The sequence below is a fragment of the Hemiscyllium ocellatum genome, chromosome 17, assembly GCF_020745735.1.
Source record: "Hemiscyllium ocellatum isolate sHemOce1 chromosome 17, sHemOce1.pat.X.cur, whole genome shotgun sequence".
NCBI classification, from domain to species: Eukaryota; Metazoa; Chordata; class Chondrichthyes; order Orectolobiformes; family Hemiscylliidae; genus Hemiscyllium; species Hemiscyllium ocellatum.
Genome location: NC_083417.1, coordinates 34,801,624 through 34,821,608, shown reverse-complemented (window position 1 = coordinate 34,821,608; position 19,985 = coordinate 34,801,624). Strand labels below are relative to the sequence as shown.

The 19,985-nt window shown below is 42.0% G+C and overlaps 2 protein-coding genes across 2 annotated transcripts in view; one reads left to right on the top strand and one right to left on the bottom strand.

Annotated features, from left to right (window-relative positions):
* Positions 1-19,985, bottom strand: part of cep89 (centrosomal protein 89) — a 121,012-nt gene that overhangs the window by 14,876 nt on the left and 86,151 nt on the right. The window lies entirely within an intron of this gene.
* On the top strand, positions 2,502-3,227 carry zgc:165481 (uncharacterized protein LOC100073327 homolog). The gene has a single exon (XM_060837661.1). The coding sequence runs from the start codon at positions 2,502-2,504 to the stop codon at positions 3,225-3,227; it is 726 nt and encodes a 241-aa protein (XP_060693644.1).

Here is a 19,985-nt window from a genome sequence, read left to right as displayed (position 1 = left end):
TTAGTTCTTATTCGAATTCAAGACCGTTTGAAACAATGCTGGTACTTCAAATCTCCAGCACCACCCCCACATCACCCATCCTACAGTACCACTGACAGGTGTGGTGTCCAAAATTTAGCAAAACATTGACAACATAGGATAAAATCTAAATTGTTTCAAAACAAATTTGGTATAAAAGTGTTTTTTAAAAACTGTAACATGTAGAAAATTTATATTGTTTGAAGTATGATTTAAATCGAAGACGAAGTTTTTAAAAAGGATATTTTAAATGTCCTTCGGAACTGTGGGAAACATAGAACATTAAACCCACATTTATCTTTGCAAATTTAATTTGATTTTAGTAAACCGAATAGCTCTTACAAACTTTACCAAAACTGCAGTCATTCTGTAATTTAGACATGGAGAGCAACAATACCAGGATTTATGTAGATAAGGAAATAAAAGCACTATCCTTTTCACATTGTCTTAGAGTCATAGAGATGTACAGCATGGAAACTGACCATTCAGTCCAACCCACCGATGCCGACCAGATATCCCAACCCAATCTAGTCCCACCTGCTAGCACCTGGCCCATATCCCTCCAAACCCTTCCTATTCTTATACCCATCGAAATGCCTCTTAAATGTTGCAATTGTACCAGCCTCTACCACATCCTCTGGCAGCTCATTCCTTACACATACCACCCTCTGTGTGAAAAAGTTGTCCTTTAGGTCTATTTTATATCTTTCCCTTCTCACCCTAAACCTATGCCCTCTAGTTCTGGACTCCCCGACCCCAAAGAAAAGACTTTGTCTATTTATCCTATCCACGTCCCTCATAATTTGTAAACCTCTGTAAGGTCAGCCCTCAGCCTCCGATGGCCCAGCCTGTTCAGCATCTCCCTATTGCTCAAATCCTCCAACCCTGGCAGCATCTTTGCAAATCTTTTCTACTTGGAGAAACTTTGAGAAGTAATTGAGGTTAATTTTATCAAGATTTTAAATCAAACTTTAATTCCTTTTCAGCAGATTATTTGGTATGTTTTAATTCCAAGAGTGAACCTGGATTTGGAACAAGATCCCATAATAAGAATATTTATGCCAGACACTTCACCTATGATTTCAGGCTCATACAAATAAATGATTTAAGAGTAGCAGAAGCACCACTCAACACCATGGCTGATCTGATCACCGTTCATTCCCAACTTCTTCCAATAATCTTTCACATCTTTGCTTAATCAAGAATCTAACTACCTTTGCCTTAAAAATATTTAAGAATTTTGCTTTCACTGCCTTTCAAGAAAGTGTTCCAAAGACTCATTACTCTGAGAAAAGAAATCTCCTACTCTCTGTCTTAAATAGGCAATTCCTTATTTTGAAAGTGACCCATAGTTCTAGATTCTTCCACAAGAGGAAACATCCTTTCCACATGCACCCTATCAAGACCCTTCAGGATCTTATATGTTTCAAATGAGTCACTTCTTACTCTTCTAATCTCCAGCAGATACAAACCCAACTTGTCAAACATTCCCTCTTAAGCCAACCCACCCACTCCATATATTAGTCAAGTAAACCTTCTCTGAACTGCTTCCAATCTACCTGTATTCTGTCTAATTAAGGTGACCAATACATAACATGGTCTTCCAGATGTGAACTCACCAAGTCCCCTACTTTCATGTTTAATTTCCCTCTCAGTAAACCAGAGCATTCTATTAGCTCTAACATATTATACTCCATATACCAGACCTTGGCCCACTCATTTAACCTAAGTATATTCATTTGTAGCTGAAAAATGTGTTGCTGGAAAAGCGCAGCAGGTCAGGCAGCATCCAAGGAGCAGGAGAATCAACGTTTTCAGCTCTGATCTCGAGCATCTGCAGTCCTCACTTTCTCTTATATTCATTTGTATCCTCATGTCCACTTCGCAACTCATTTTCTTACCTATACTTTCAGTCTCTTCATCCAAATCAATTATGTAAAATGCAGAGGCCCCAGCACTGATCCTTGTTGCACACCACTCATTACATGTTGCTAACCAGAAAATCTATTCATACCCACCAATTGGTTTAACCTCAAATCTTCTGTATCAATATTTATAAATATTCAAATTCTTACTGTTGGTGTTTATATTGCTAGAAACTTCTCATATTTTGTTTCTCTCATTCTTTTAGGCATTTCCTCCTTTTTATATATTTTCCACTCTTCCATAGGATCAGGTATAAAAATATTATAACATGTTTGTTCTTGAAGTGTGATCTTATCTTTAAATTTTTTTTTAGTTAACCACTGACGGTGAGATTCACTTTTGGAACTTTTCTTTCTCATTGGAACGCATCTGTTCCGTATATTCAGAGATATTCCATTAAATATCTGAAACTGCAACTCTACTGACTAATCCCTTAACCTAACCATGTGGATTAGCCTCTATTTTGAACCAGTGAGTATACATATATGTATTATGTTTCTAGAACTTATTTTTGTATTTAATGACTTTTTTCTTTCCTCAGAGCATTTGATTGAAAGATGAGCTACTCTCAAACAGAAGGAGACAAAAGCATTTCAAGTGCTGACCTGGAATGCAAGATCTGTTATCAAAAGTACAATGGCCATAGTCGAAAGCCTAAAATTTTGGACTGTTTACACAGAGTGTGTGCAAAATGTCTAAACAAAATACTACTCATCAGTGATGGTTCCCACTGTATTAGTTGTCCCTTCTGTCGCCATGAGACAGAGGTCCATGAGGATGAAATTGCAACTCTCCCAGATGATACAAACATCATGTGCAAACTTACAGCAAGAGACAAAACAACTTGGAATTCAGGTTGCAAAGAGGTAGTTTTAACACCAAAGAACTTGACTTCTTCCAGTTCAACCCTTGGTTCTTCTAACTGCTTAGTTATTACAATAAGGGAGGTACAAAGGAATTCCCCAAGGACTCCAAGCAGACATACCACCTCTGACTATTATGTAGATCGCAGTCTTGACACCATGTCTGTCACATCCCAAAGCAGGATTGATCAAGATGTGTTCTCTAAAATTTGTAATCGGGTGCCAAAAATACTTGTGTGGCTCTTAGGTTTCTTCTATTTCAGTTCATTGCCACTTGGAATTTATCTTCTGGTAATCCAAAAAGTGACTCTGGGAATTGTCTGTGTCAGTCTTGTACCTTCCAGTCTGACTGTTTGTTTAGTCTATGGTTTTTGTCAATGCCTCTGTCAGGGTATATGTGATTGCTCATCCAGAAGTTAACAACCACTGCCACATTCTACAAAATTAAGTTTGCAGCCAAGAATTGAAGATGTGTGTCTGGGACTGTGTGCGTAAACAACTGACCAGACATCCACAAATTTTGAGAAGACAAATTTCAATCACTTTTTATGTAGAAAAATGCTTTCTGATTTCAGTTCGAAATAACCCATTTTCAAAATAAAGTTGCAATTAGTGGAACATTTTCATGACCTCAAGATGTCTCAAAGAACTTTCTAGCCAATTAATTCTTTTCAAATACGGGTACTAATATAATGTAGAAAATGTAACAGCCAAATTGCACCTTGGAAGGCTCCATAAAGTTATACCACTTTATTCTGGAATCCTCCATCAGAAATATTTTTCTTTATCTATCTGATCATAAAAGTAATAAAAGGATGAAAGTTAAATTATCAATGTAAACACTTGATTAGATCATATCAGTCTCTGAAATTCAAGGACATACAAAGACACAAATTGAGTTCATACAACCTAACCTCACAATTCAACCCTTTCCTAGTATCAGTCTGGTGAATCTTCACTATTCCCCAGCTCAAGCCAAAATAATCTTCCTGAGATGTGATGCTCAAAACTGAATGCTATACTCTTAATGAGTTCCATATAAGCATCACTCTCTCACTTTCATATTCCACCCTTGAGATAAAGGGCAATATTTGATTCATCTTTCTGATTACATTTTCATTCTTCCATTAACTTCTGATGTTTTATATACATGGATCCTTAAATCCCTATGTTCCTCAACAGCTCAGTTTTAAAAAATAAATTCATTTGTCGTTCTGATCTAAATTGGATGACGTTGTACTTTCCATGCATCCTTAATGTCATATTCAAACTTTGATATCTAATACTTTCATCTTTTATTCAAATTATTTTTTAAAAGCTGAAAACCTGGGTTCATGGTAGAGATTTGTGGGGGACACTATTGTGACATTCAAACGGAGAGCATTCGCTTCAACCCTACTCCTAACCACTTGGGTTCTTCATTTCCATTATTGACTGAACAACTATTTTATACTTGCATTAAATCCATTAAGTTTCTCACTTCAATGTGTTTTTAAGTTTCCATATAACTGTGCCACTTTTTTCTTTTCCTCCTTTGTGAAAACGAACACAAACTACTCATTTGAAAAGACTGCTTTTTCCTCAACATAGATGAGTTCATGAAGAAAAGATCAGTTTTTAAATAATTATTCATCTTGCAAATGAATTGTTTAGGATTATTCAGTTTTTGTTGATTGTTACTTCTTTTAACACTATAACTTGCTTTTATTAGTGAATTTTCTCTAATTAAAAAAACTAACAAATTCAGGGTGTTATTATGGTTATATGCATCATTTTTAATATTAAAAAATGCCATATCAGTAGCATTACTATAGTCGAGAATAAACTCCTATGTGGCATTTTCAGTTATTTTCATGTGTTTGGCATACACAAATGATTTATTGAATCAACTTAATTTCCACTAAGTTACAAAAAATATTCTTTGCATAAGCTGTGCAGCAACACAAAAGTCCCTGCAGTTTGTGCTGAAGTTAGCCTTTTTAAATTATTGTACAAGAAAGACAAAATAAATCATAGGGAACATTGCTTACAAAAGTTTATATGAAAAATGTAACACTGACAAGCATGGCATCTGTTACTGTTCCAAGAAATAATACTAGCTCAAATCTGCTCCTTTAATAGATTCAAGAGTTGTTTTGGAATTGCTCACTTAATTATGGCATAAATGATTTAAAGATTCTAAAACAAGAATACATCTCTATTGATATGCAATATACCACATTAATTTACTAATGTAAGTAATTAGCACATTAATACAGGTAGTTTTCCTATAACGCCATAGTTACATTCTAGCAAAACCTCGCTTAATAGAAATAATGGAGAAAAGAAAGATTTGGGCAGACCACCAAAAGAAATCACTCACGATTGCTGAAAAATCACCCAAAAGTCTAACGCAAAGTATAGCACGGCCTGAATGAAGGTGAAATCATATTTATTAAAAGAAACAAAAGTAAATCTAACACAGTACATTTTGAAAATGTAAGAAAGCTACTCTTTGTATAGTACCTCTCACAGAATGCTGCTGTGTCGGCAGCTGAGATTGTGCACGTGACGAATAGCACGAGGACTGATGTTGATATCATGCATGTGCAGACACTTCAGCGCGGATATGCACATGCCCAAAATGGCGCAGCAACTTCAGCGTGGATATTGCGCATTCGCAGAACGGCACAAAGACCTTGGCACTAACATTGCACATGTGTAGAACGGCACAGACTTTAGCATGGATATCGCAGAAGTGCAGAACGGCACGAAGACAGGATACTGGCACATGCGCAGAATGGCGTGGAGATTTTAGTGCGCCCATTGGTTTATATGTAGAACGAAGCATTCTCAAAAATACTGTTCCCTAATTCTTCAGCGACGTTATAGCTAAATCACGTTGCCAGAATCCACGGCATACAGAACTACGTGTACCTTAAAATATTTAAATACATATGAATAATTACAGACAGAGAAAGGACACTAAACCCAACATGCAGAACTCAAAAAAGCTTCATCTTGGACTTTAAAGGTTAACACTGTTTCTCTCTCCATACATGCTGTAAACCTGCTGAATTTCTCTAGCAATTTTTGTTATCGCACAATGATAGTGCATGGAAACAGACCTCGATGCAACCAGTCCATGCCGAACATAATCCCAAATTTAACCAGTCGCACTTGCCTGCTCCTGGTCTATATCCCTCCAAACCTTTCCTATTCATGAACTTAACAAAATGTCTTTTAAATACTGTAGTTGTACTCACGTCCACAACTTCCTCAGTAAGTTCATTCCACATCTGGACCATGGCAGGATTTGAACCCAGGTGCCCAGAACATTAGCTGGCTTTCTGGATAAATAATCTAACCATGATACCAACAGACCATTGCCTTCCCATTGAAACTGTACAGACGGCTGTACTGTTGCAGTGTTTCTGCATCTTGCCCCGCCCTCCTCAGGTTTTGCTTATGTTATTTTCATCTGATTTTGAACAAATAAAGCTCAACACTGGAGGATGAATGGAGAAAGGGAAAGAAAGCCATCTAAAGGTCCTTTTCCTTTTGTGTGCCTTCTCTTGCCTTGCCTGGAGAAAAATAATTTCCTAAAATGCAAAGGATATAGTTGGTTCATTGCATAATCTACCCTCGCAAACTAGTCAGTTATTTAAGCATAATCATTGAAAATTGATTTCATGTCCATGGTTTAGACATGGTTAGATTCAGGCTGGAACAGTTCCATTCTCAGTTAGAATCCAGTGTCCAAAGTGGTTGCATCTAATGGCTTGTTCCATATTCAGCTGCATTAAAAGGTACTGCCTTGAGGCCTTTTGAGTGGGTCAAGGGTTGAGTCATTCGCTTTTCTCCAATGTGGTCACTCTGATAGGTTATTTTAGACAGCGTGATTCTGGTTTCACAGCTTTGGAATTTGTACAGCATAGTTCTGAAACACTTAGCCATCCTAGAAACAGATATTTTTTATTCACTGAAATGCAATTGTTCAGTCTTTCAAGAATTCAACCAGTGGTTTCATCCCAATCAATAGATTAACATGAAACATTACTCTCATTGAACCTCTGTGACCTCATCAAAAATCTCATTAAGGTTAGTTAGACGTGATTTACCTTTAATAAGTTAGTGCTTGCTTTCCTGAATTGAACAGCAGTACAACTGAGTATGTGGCCCAATTCTATGTATCACTTGATTTATCTTTATAGTCACCTGATAGTGCCGAAACAGAGGACTACTAAACAAAATACACATTTTGTGAAAGGTTTTCATTTTGAGCTCATGAGAACGATTCACAAGAAATAACAAAGAAAAAGGAAATCAGGGGGCATAGTGGCTCAGTGGTTAGCACTGAGCTCCAGGGAACTGGGTTTGATTCCAGTCTCGGGCAACTGTCTGTGTGGAGTTTGCATGGTCTCCCCATGTTTTACGAGGGTTTCCTCCCATAGTCTAAATATGTGAAGGTTTGGTGGATTAGCCATGTTAAATTGTCCATAGTGTCCAGGGGCTTGCAGGCTAGGTGGGTTAGCCATGGGAAATACAGGATTGCAAGGACAGGGTAGAGGGATGGGTCTGGGTGGGATGCTTTTTGGAGGGTCAGTGTGGACTCAATGGGCTGAATAGCCTGCTTCCACATGGTAGGGATTCTATGAATAAACAATTTATACCATATAATAAAACAGCACTGATTACTTGTCAAGTGGACCTAGATTGGCAAATACATTGCTGCTTTTGGAGAATGAAGCAGTTAATGATGCCCGACAATTAACTGCCAAACTTAGTTTAAAACAGGCAGACTGGTTTCCATTGGTCAAGGCATTGCCCTGAAAAATGAACCAAAGAACGGTTATCACCATTTCTGAGTTGAAATTGGAACACACTACATACATGTTCTTTCTGTTCCTAATGAACACTCCTTTATTTATTAATACATACAGCTTCCAATACACACAAGTGCATCACATTACTCTAAGTTGATTCTTACTCTTTTTCCAGAGCTATTCTAAATATCATCATATAACAATCATGATCAAGGCTGCTGTTCTAGTATGATGTTGAGGTGATACATTATTTAGAGCGTACTATGCTGTTTGAGGTGTCATCTTTTAGATGAGAAATGTATCAGAGATAAAATAAAAATACCCAGGCATTTCCCTACAATTAATGTAACTGGTGCCGAAATGATGGGCTGAATGGCCTCCTTCTGTGTCATACCAATGCTCTGATTCTGGATTGTCCCCAGCATTCCAGTCAATATATTCCTTCCATCAACATCACAACAACAGAATACCTACTCACTATTGCACTGCTGTTGGTAGAAGTTTATTATTTGCAACATTTGCTCGATTGAAAAAGTGGATTTACTTCACAGGTGTTAATTAGCTGCAAAACACATTTGGACCGCTTGAGATTTATAGGTGTTCTAAAAATACAAGCTTTTCTCTTCTTTATATCTATATACAGGCTCATCTCCTATAAAAGCAATTTGGCTGTAACGCAACTGGTCAATTGGAGAACAATTTTTTTAAAACACGAAATCCCATTGGCTATTACGCAATCCCATCCCCAGTACTAGGTATCACGGTGTGCTGAGGGCTGGACTCGCACTGACATCATATGATTAGTTGGCTTGTGCACTTTGTGGTGAAGTGCTTTCTGAAAGGTACAGTAATTTTTGGTCCTGTTTTGTGTCTGCCTTCAGTGCTAGCAGTGGCTGGTTTGCTGGATTTAAGAACTGCTATGCTGTTCATAAGTAATGTTATGTGGCAAAGTTGCCAGTGCAGAAGAGGAACATGTGCTGTCATTTCCTCCTGGGATAAAAAATTGATTAAGGAAGAAGGCTACACCTTAGATCAAATCTTCAATTTGGACAAGACAGGTTGGAAGCGAATGCCATCCAGAACCTACATTTGTATGAATGAAGCACACGCTCCAGGTTTTAAGGTCGCAAAGGATTGAATGACTGTGTTGTTGGGTGCCAATGCCAGTGGAGACTTAAAGCTGATTTTAGAAATTATTGCAGGAGAAACGATTTGGATTTCAAAATTCTCATTATTCTGGATAATTCACCAAGTCATCCTTCCACCATTGGTGAGCTTTCTGAAAACATCAAAGTGCTATTTCTACCTCCAAACACAACTTCTCTCATTCAACACATGGACCGGGACGTAATAGCAGTCTTTAAAGTTTATTACTTAAGGCAAACACTCAGGAAGTTGATTGCAGCTACTGAGGGGGATAATGATTAAGAATGCTATTGACATTGTTGTGGAGGCTTGGGGCGATGTCGGTAAGGACTGCTTGCATGCAGTTTGGTGTAAGATTTTCCCAGATTTTCTTCATGATGTTAAAGGCATTGAACTGTCAGAGGGGCTTCCAGCAATCAAAGTACATTGTGTCGCTCTTTCAAAGCAAGTTGGCTTTGAAGAAGTGGAGACTGAAAATGTTGAGGGGTTGCTAGAGTCCCTTTGTGAAGATCTCTCCACAGCTGTTCATAAAAACTTGTTGCTGAGGGGAAATTGTTAGACATTGTTGGACTGATCAGTTAAGTTTGCAAAGGACACAAAGATTGGTGGAGTAGCAGAAAGCATAGGTGACGGCCAAAAAATACATGAGAATATAGACAGACTGCAGAGTTGGGCAGAGAAGTGGCAGATGGAGTTCAATTCAGACAAATGTGAGGTGATGCATCTTGCGAAGTCTAATTCTAGAGCGAACTTTACTGTAAATGGAACAGCTTTGGGAGAAGTTGATGAACAGAGAGATCTGGGAGTTCAGATCCAATGTACCCTGAAGGTGGCTGCACAGGTGGATAGAGTGGTCACGAAGGCATATGGTATGCTTGCGTTCATCAGACGGGGTATCGAGTATAAGAGCTGGCAGATCATGTTAAAATTGTACAAGACTTTGGTTCAGCTGCACTTAGAATACGACGTACAGTTCTGGTTGCCACATTACTAAAAGGATGTGGACGTTTTGGAGAGGATGCAGAGGAGGTTTACGAGGATGTTGCCTGATATGGAAGGGGCTAGCTATGAAGAGAAGTTGAGTAGGTTAGGATTGTTTTCATTAGAAAAAAGTAGATGGAGGGTGGTGGGGGAACCTGACTGGGTTCTACAAAGTCATGAAGGGTATAGACAGGGTGGATAGGGATTTTTCGCAGGGTGAGGGATTCAATAACGAGAAGTCACACTTTCAAGGTGAGAGGAAAGAAGTTTAAGGGGGATACACGCTGCAAGTGCTTTACACAGAGGATGGTAGGTGCCTGGAACACGTTGCCAGCAGAGGTAGCAGAGACAGGCATGGTAGATTCAATTTAGGTGCATCTGAACAGATGCATGAATAAGTGGGGATACAGATCCTGAGGAACTGGGTGATAGGTTTAGACAGTGGTTTTGGATCGTCTTGGAGGGCTGAAGGGACTGTTGCTGGGCTGTAAATTTTCTTTGTTCTTTAAAAGTGAAACACAAGATGAAGATGATGAAGTCTAAGCTTCAGCACCACAAGAGCTTTTCTGCTTTTCTTTTATCTTCTATCCTGAGGGAAGTTGATAGGCAGGTGCAGCCCTTAGAAGACAATGACTACAATGCAGAACGCATTAGGATTAGCAGTTCGTGATATAAATTCTTATCTGGAACCTTATGAACAGCTTCTTCATGAAGAAGAAAGATGGCAAAGCAGCAAAAACTAGCTGCCTTTTTTAAGCCAACCCTCAACAAGCAGTCTGAACCACAGCCATCCACTTCTGGACTAAATACATTTTTGTCAGAACCCTGCACCCAGAACTGCACCTGAAAATGATGATGCTGATGATAGCCCTTAGCTCCTGTCTTAATACAGTACTGAAGTCGACAAACTCAGAAACCCTGTCAAGTTCCCTTCCAGTTTTTCAGGGGAGCATGTTAAATTTATTGTATTGTTTCACTGAAATACAGAAGAACCTCGATTATCCGAATACCAATTATCCGAAAATTGGATTATCCGAAGGATATCTCGAGGTCCTGACGGAAACATTATATCAAAGACGTGCTTCCAACAGTCATCGCGTCTTTTGTTTACAGTGATTAAATAGGCATTGTCTCCAAATGACTGACCTCCTGCCTTCTCTCTCTCTCCCCACACTTTCCCTGGAGTTCTACAGAGGGGTGTACCCTAAACACCCCCGTCCCCAGATAATCTCTCCAACATTGTCCTGTACAGGGCAAATATGGAACCTGTCAACAGGTTGTGTGTGGTCATGCGCTATTAGGAGACCTACCCGACATAGGCAGCTGCAGCAGCAGTCTTGTTGTTGGTGTACAGTCTGGCTGCCTCAGAGAGGGGTGGGAGGGACAGTGTTGAATGGGGTTGGGGGCGGGGGGGTGGTGTTGGATGGGGTTGTGTGGCGGAAAAGTGTTGGATGGGGTTGTGTGGCAAAGAGCGGTGTTGGATGGGGTTGTGTGGCGGAGAGCGGTGTTGGATGGGGTTGTGTGGCGGAGAGCGGTATTGGATAGGGTTGTGTGGCGGAGGGCGGTGTTGGATGGGGTTGTGTGGCGGAGAGCCGTGTTGAATAGGGTTGCGTGGCGGACAGCTGTATTGGATGGGGTTGTATGGTGGAGAGCGGTGTTGGATGGGGCCGTGTAGCAGGGGCGGTGTTGGATGGCGTTGCATGGCAGACAGCGGTATTGGATAGGGTCGTGTGGTGGAGGGCGGTGTTGGATGGGGTTGTGTGGTGGGGACGGTGTTGGAAGGGGTTGTGTGGCGGAGAGTGGTGTTGAATAGGGTTGTGTAGCGCGGGCAGTGTTGGATGGGGTTGCGTGGCGGACAGTGGTATTGGATGGGGTTGTGTGGCGGAGAGCGATGTTGGATGGCGTTGTGTGGCGGAGAGTGGTATTGGATGGGGTTGTGTGGCGGACATCGGTGTTGAATAGGGTTGTGTAGCGGGGGCGGTGTTGCACAGGGTTGCATGGCAGACAGCGGCGTTAGATGGGGTACTGTGGCGGAGAGCGGTGTTGGACGGGGTTGTGTGGCGGAGAGCGGTGTTGAATAGGGTTGTGTAGCGCGGGCAGTGTTGGATGGGGTTGCGTGGCGGACAGTGGTATTGGATGGGGTTGTGTGGCGGAAAGCGGTGTTGAATAGGGTTGTGTAGCAGGGACGGTGTTGGATGGGGTGGCGTGATGGACAGCGGTATTGGATGGGGTGGCGTGACGGGGTTGTGGGGCGGACAGCAGTGCTGGATGGGGTTGTGCGCGGGGGCGGTGTTGGACGGGGTTGTGTGGCGGGACAGTGTTGGATGGGGTTGTGTGGTGGAGTGGTGTTGAACAGGGTTGGGGGCGGGGGCGACGTTAGCCGGGATTGGGCGGGGTTGTGTGGCGGAGTGCGGTGTTGGATGGGATTGTGTGGCGGACAGCAGTATTGGACGGGGTTGTGTGCAGGGGTGGAGTTGGACAGGGTTGTGTGGCGGAGAGCGGTGTTGGATGGGGTTCTGTGGCGGAGTGCGGTGTTGGATGGGTTTGTGTGGCGGACAGCAGTGTTGAACGGGATTGTGTGGCGGACAGCGGTGTTGGATGGGGTTGGGGGCTGGGGTGATGTTAAGACGGGATTGGGGTGGGGTTGGGGCAGTGTTGAACGGAGTTGGAAGTGGGGTTGGACAGTATTGGGGGCAGGGATGGAGAGCATTTGGGGTGGGACAGGCGGACGGGATTGGGGCGGGAGCGGTGTTGGATGGGGTTGGGGCCAGGGTTAGACGGCAAGAACAGTGTTGGGAGTGACGGAGGAGGTGTTAGTTGGGATTGGGGATGGGGTTGGCGGCGGGGGGGCGCTGCTAAATGGAATTGGGAGGTGCAGGGTGTGGTGTTGGATAGAGTTGGGGGGCAGAGGCAGGGATGGACCGGGTTGGAAGCAGGGTTCGACAGGGGCAGGTGGGCAGGAAGTGTTGGAGGGGATTGGGGTGGGGGCAAGTGGGGGGCTATGGTTGGGGGGAGCAGTATTGGACGGGGTTGGTGGTGGGGGCGTAGTTGGACAGGGTTGGGGCGGGGGCGGTGTTGGGGGCCGGGATGGGGGCAGGGCCTCGCACGCTGTGTGCTGCTGCAGTCTCCTGAATGGGAAGAAGACTTTAAAAACTCTGAGCCCGGACTTCGCAAGATGGCGGCGATTCCCCCCCCCCCCGGATCTAACAGTCTTACAGGAATTGGCTGCGGTGATGGAAAGACTTACCCTGAAAGTTGAGGCTGCGATTGAGGAGATCTGTGGGGAGATTTGTTCCCAGGTCCAACCTATCACATCCATGCTGCAGAAGCACGAGCAGGAGATCCAGGGCCTCGGGGAGAGGCTGAAGGAGGTGGAGGATCGAACTAAGGCCTCGGAAGCTGTGATGGAGTCCTCAATCCAGTCGTATCCAGGTGTTGGAGTGAGAGGTGCAGGCCTTGCGAAACCATATCAACAACCTCAAAAGTTGAGGTTGGAGGATAAATCTCCAAATTGTCGGGATCCCTGAAGGTCTGCAGCCAGTCAGCTTCTTTGAAAACTGGCTGCTGAAACTTTTGGGCCTTCACATCGAATCCTGTTGGCTTCAGATTGAAAGGGCGTTTTGGGTTACAGTGCACAGGTCAGGACTGGTGCAGCGTCTCCACCCAGTCCTAGTGCACTTCCACTCATATAAGGACAAGCAAAAAGTCATAGATGCCTCCAGATTACTGGGAAATGATCTGCAGGCACTGCTATACAAGGGGTCAAAAATCAGGTTTTTCCAAGATTTCTCGGTAGCTTTAATTTGAAAGAGGAAGTCCTTTGATTAAGTTAAAAAGAGACTGAGGAACCTGGGCATCCAGTACTCCATGAGGTACCCCATAGTGCTCAGTTTCAGCCACGAGGACTCAGTTCGTACACTTGACTCAGTGGATAAAGCTAAAAACTTTGTAGACACTTTAAAATAGATGGATTAGCCTGAAGAATATGGTTAATGTTGTCCTCTTTTCCTTCTTTCCCCATGTTTTCCTTTTTTTTAATTCCTTTCTTTCTCCCTAATAATTTCTTTTTTGGAAAGGTGGGGGGAACCCTTTTTTTTAAATAACTGGATTTTCTGATGGGAAATTTTGTGGAGGTTCTTTGTTGGCTCCCCTTTTTTTCGTTTGTTCTGTTTCTCTTTTAGTCACAAGTAGAGGTGACATGAAGCCAGGGATGAGTGGAGTGCTCATCTTGACTTTGTCTTTTTTTCTGTTCATTTAAGGATCATCTTCTTGTTTTTTTTCTGGCCTAAGGCTGGGGCACAGTCCGGTTTTGAAGGAGCTGTGGAGCGGATGGGCAGGGTGAGAGAGTCCTATGGGCAGGGGGAAAGAGTCTTCCGTTCAAGGTTTTATAGTTAGTTTTCTTTGTAGTTTTTTGGTAGTAATAGTTGTTTATAGTTATGATAGAGTTGAAGAACTATATATACAAAAACTACTCTATGAGTCTTTATTTACTTGTGCTTGGTGCTTTGAACCCCAGGGGTTCAAGAGACTCTGAAAAAGGATATGGCTAAGTTTCTTATAAATGATGCCCCTGGAACATTAGGGGAAGTCATTCACCAGTTAAGAGGAAAAAAGTGTTTTCTAGGTTGATATTGCTTTCTTGCAGGAAACCCATCTTGATGATGGGGAACACCTGAAATTACAACAGGGGGGTTATGACTGGGTATTCTTTTCATCCTTTACTACTAAAAGTAGGGGAATGGCGGTACTTATACAGAAAAATCTTCTGTTCACATTATTAGAGCAGGTGAAAGATGAGCAGGGATGGTTTGTGATACTTAAAGCCCTGATACATGGGGAGGAATATGGCATGTTTACTGTTTTCCGGCACATCCCCTTAAATTTTTGATTAGTGCTTTCTCTAAGTTGAGTGCTTTTGGAACACGGCACATTATTATGGGGGGGGGGGGGAATTTCATTGTCTTTTGGATCTGACAGTGGACTGGATGCCTTGTGGGCCCCCAACTATTTCTTCACAGGCCAAGCAGGTGGTTGTCTTATGTGAGGAATTGGGGCTGGTAGATATTTGGAGATGTCTTCACCCTACCAGCAGGGACTTCACCTCTTTTTCAAACCCACATAAATGTCACACGAGGATTGATCTCTTTCTAGCTCCTTCAGCCCTTCTGGATTCGATTATGGGTTGTAAAATTGGGACTACAGCTATCTCTGATCACGCGGCGGTATATTTGGAGGTTAAGGCCAAGAGTGAGGGGCTAGGTTTGCGGCACTGGTGTTTCTCTTTAAGGATTCCAAATTTATGGAATATATTTTGAAGGAGTTTCAGGAATTCTTGACTATCAGCTCAGGCACGGCTAGAAGTCCGTCTATGCTGTGGGAGACTGCTCAGGCCTTTGCTAGGGAATTAGCTATTTCCTATTCGGCTAGCCGGAAACGACAGGAGGAGGAACAGCAGCGTCTACTGAGCGGGCACATTTTGCGCGGCCTTCGGTGACGAAGCTACAGCAGATCACGGCCTTCCAGGCTGCCTTGAATTCAATACTGACACAAAACGCAAAGAAAGAACTTGCTTTTGCTAGACAGAGGCTGTTCGAATATGGGGATAGGCCAGAGAAGTATTTAGGTAAAAAATGAGGTCTGCAGATGCTGGAGAGACACATGACTGCAAGGGTGGAGCGGAGTGACGCATGGCTGCAAGTGTGGAGCGGAGTGACACATGGCTGATTTCCTGATGAAGGGCTTATGCCCGAAACGTCGAATTTCCTATTCCTTGGATGCTGCCGAACCTGCTGTGCTTTAACCAGCAACACATTTTCAGCAGAGAAGTATTTAGCATACCTGACTAGGAAAAAGCGTGCTCCCCAATCCATTACTGCAATCAGAGACAGTGCTGGGGTCCTTACATATGATGCTAAAAAGATTTAGGAGGCTTTTCGGAGCTTTTACTCTGAATTTTATCAGCCTGAAGGTTGTGAGGACAGGATGGCTAAAATGGAGACATTTTTTAAGAATTTGGACCTCCCAGAGGTAACCTTAGAACAGGCCTCTCTCCTTAATGCCACCTTGACAGTTCAGGAAATACAGGAGGCAGCTAGGCAACTTCAGAGTGGGAAAGCGCCTGGCCCTGATAGTCTCCCGAGTGAGTCTAATATGGCGTTTGTTGGGATTCTGTCAGGGCCAATGTTAGAGATGTACAATCACTCCTATATGCATGAATGCCTACCACCATCTTTGAGAGAAGCTAATATTTCCATAATTCTGAAGAAGGGGAAGGTTCCTGAGGATTGTACCTCACACTTGCCCATCTCTCTCTATTAAATTCAGATTTCAAGATTCTGATGCTGAGATTGGAAAAGGTGTTCCCCATATTGTTAAAGAGGACCAGACAGGCTTTAAAAGGGATAGGTCCTCTAATAATATTAGAAGGTTGCTGAATATGGTCCAAGTTTGTAAGCAATGATCGATTCAGAGGTTGGTGATTTCCTTAGATGCAGAGAAAGCATTTGACCAGGTGGAATGGCCATATCTTTTTTATGTCTTAGAACAGTTTGGGTTGGGTGGAGTCTTTGCTAGGTGGGTGGAGGTTTTATATCGCCACCCTCTGGCCACGGTCATCACCAACTAGAAATTTTCGGATTGGTAAGGGTAGTCGGCAAGGCTGCCCCCCTCTCACCGTTATTGTTTACATTGGTGATAGAGCCGCTAGCAGAGGCCATTCATCAGAATGCCAACAGAACCGCTCCGGAAGTCGGATCAAGGGCACATAAGATTACACTGTATGCGGATTACATCCTTCTGTTTTTATCGAACCGGATGACCTCTGTACTTCATTTGATACAATGTATCAATTCACTTGGGGCTATTTCAGGATATAAGACTAACTTTGCAAAATCAGAGGCTACGCCTTTGGAACCTTAAGGATGTGCCAGAAGTTGAAGGTGGCCCTAAGTTCCCTTTTAAGTGATCAAGGGCACGGTTCTGATACTTTAGGCATTTTTATTACCCCCAAGTTTGATCTGTTATTTCGGACTAACTTTGCTCACTTGATTGACAATAGTAGACGAGATCTCCAGAGATGGGAGGCTCTTCCAATTTCATGGCTGGGCCAAATATTAAGATCAATGTTCCTCCTTGTTTGCTTTATCCCATTGCTATGCTCCCTATAATGTTTCCCAGGTCAACGCTGCAGAAGCTTATGAGATGGTTTGGATCCTTTGTCTGGCATCGTGGGCAGCCCCTCATCAAACTTACTAAATTGTAGTTGCTTCAAGGACGGGGAGGAGTTGATTTCCCAGACATCAGGAGGTATCAATTGAGTTCCTTGCCGTCCTTTGACTGCGATTGGGTAGGTAACGATCCAAACTTAATATCGCTGGATATTGAGGCCTCCCAGGCAAAGTGCCCTCTTATTAACCTATTGTTCATGGATAAGATGAGGACAGTTATGGACCACTGCCAGAACCTCATTGTCATTAGTACAGTCAGGGCTTGGAGGGCGATGCGTCAGAGTGAGGGTTGCTTATCCAAGACTTCGCCATTTATGCCTATAGTTGGCATGCCAGGGATGATGGACTCAGGGTTCAAACTATGGGCAGCGAGAGGAGTTTCTAATTTGGGAGATTTGTTTGAGGGGGAGGTTATGATGTCTTTTGAACAACTGAGCCAGAAATCTTTTCTGTTTTTTTCAGGTCAGGGATTATATCCAGAAGACGACCACGCTGCTCACTAAGCCCTATAAGCCCGATACAGAGAGGTTGTTGTTATGTTCTACAAGCACCCTTTTGGTTAGTGCTCTCTATCATCTGCTGGGTGGCAGGGCCTGGCAGGATATTAACCAGTCATGTGAGGTCTGGGAGCAAGAACTAGGAGTGGAGATCTCTTCTGAAACATGGGAGAACATATGGGAGAATGCTCAAAAAGATCTCAATCTGTAAAAGGACATGTGCTACGCAGTTAAAAGTTCTGCACAGGGCTTTTCTGGCACCAAACCGTCTGGCGAAGTTTAAAAAAGGTGCATCTTCACTGTGCCCCAAATGTAAAGTAAGTGTAGGTACTCTTACCCATTGCTTCTGGACATGCCACAGGCTCCGTGTTTATTGGAGCGTTGTGGCGGGAGAGTTGGGAGGGTAATGAGGACTGAAGTCAAAGTAGACCCAATATCTCTCCTCTTAGGTCTGCTGAATTTACCATCTTTAGATGGGCATGGGAAGAGACTATTTAATATTCATGCATATTGTGCACGGAAGAACATTCTGATGAACTGGGTGTCTGAGAACCCTCTGGGCTTGCTGGGATGGCAGAAATTAAGTATGGAGCACGTTCCCTTGGATATTTTTTACAAACATGGTGCACCACACAACAGATCATTTTTATAAGACACGGCAGCCCTACTGGAGTTAGTTGGAGATAGATTTGTCAGTTATCTTAACTAAGGGCATTTGTTTAACCAGGATGGTTAGGTGTGTCAAGCCCTGGGCCCTGGAAGGGCTCTCCTGAGTTAATACTGGGTAAATATACAATGCTCCCGTTCCTTTGTTTGGGAGCTTTGGATCGAGCATAGCTGTTCTGTATTTTGTGGGGTTTTTTTTGCTTTTCTTTCTCTTTTTTGATCTATTAGTTATTTACTTATTTATTTATGTTGCTTTGCACAGTGTTAGAGTTTGTTTTGTATTATAGGGTAGGTAAGTAGCTAGTAGACAGCAGTTGTATTGTAATTTGTGTTTTTTTATTATACTGATATTTGTTATTGATTGTATTTTTCAATAATTTTATATGTTTCTAAAGTTAAAAAAAATTCGCTAATAAGTATATTTACAAAAAAAAACTCCAAGCCCCAGAAGGAAGGCATTTAATCAATTATCCAAATGAAATAGTGTCTGCCCATCTCGTTGGGATAATCGATGTTCCCTTGTATATGATTTTAACATTCACTTAGACTATGCCATCATTGTGTTAGGCTAACTGCTATCTTTGTTTTGATTTGTACTGATATTTTTGGTGGTCCACCCCAACCTTATTTATTCCCATAGGCCCCATTATTTCTATTGTGTGACTTTCTATCACACGAGAATGCAACTATTGCGTTATAGAAGAACAGACTGTATTATAACTCATTGCTTTCCTGGTTTTTCAGATTGAGAGTTCGACCTTTAAGTATGTTATGCTCAGTAAGTAGCTGTAAATGCCAGGCAACAAGTTAGTGACTTATTTTCCCTTTGGAATGGACCCTAGAAATATTGAGACACTCTGGGAACCACCTGTAGAAAAACTGGTTCTTTTGGGTGCTTCTCAATCTTTCAAAGGAAATGCTAACATTTCAGTAAACTCAACCAAAAATAAATAAAAAATTAGAATAATCCCAATAAAATAAAAATAAATTTCTGCACAAAACAATTAAAACAGTGCAACTAGCATCAAGTGCACAAATATTTGAATATTTTGAATATGCTGTGGATGGTTGCATAATCACTATTCGTTCAAGAGTTTCAGTTTGAAAAATCTATGCAATAGATTAAAATTTGCCACGAGAAGTACTGAGAATTTTAACAAGATAATTTAGAAATATGGAGCGGCATTAGGAAACAAGAATACAGTAGCATTCACATTACAAATTTACACAGATGAGCTGCAGGAAATGTAAATCACTTCGTATTAATGAGTTAATTTGATATGGAAAGCAAAGCAGGCCAACTCATTGCGCTGTACCATGCATTCTGGAATTTAAATTTAGATGCTACTGTGAAGGTCAGAAAGAATGACAGTACAAGCAGCAATAATCTCTACTCTCTATTTTGTATTGAGTAAAATGTCAGGAATCAAACCAATTTGATTAAAGTTTATAATATCTGCTCTTAATTGAACCAATTGCTTGTACTGAGATAAAAGGGTCTTCATGAAATCTTCAACTCTCTGTTGAGGACTAAAGCTGAGGATAATGTAAGATATGCAAATACTAACATGTGGCATCTCAGATATGGATCCATGTTCACAAGTTTTACACTGCTGATTTTTATAATGATTTGGAGATCCAGTGTTGGACTATGGTGGACAAAGTCAAAAATCACACATCACCAGGCTACAGTCCAACAGGTTTATTTGGAAGCAATGGCTTTCAAAGCGCTGTTCCTTCATCACGTGGTTATGGATTTAAGATCATAAGACTATAATGTTTATAGAAGATTATAATGTTACTCTAACCACCACAGGAAAGAACAAAGAAATAAGTGAGGAAAGAACAAAGAAAAAA

Bases quoted from the DNA above. Each gene is read 5' to 3' on its own strand.
- zgc:165481 (XM_060837661.1), top strand. From the start codon at position 2,502: ATGAGCTACTCTCAAACAGAAGGAGACAAAAGCATTTCAAGTGCTGAC.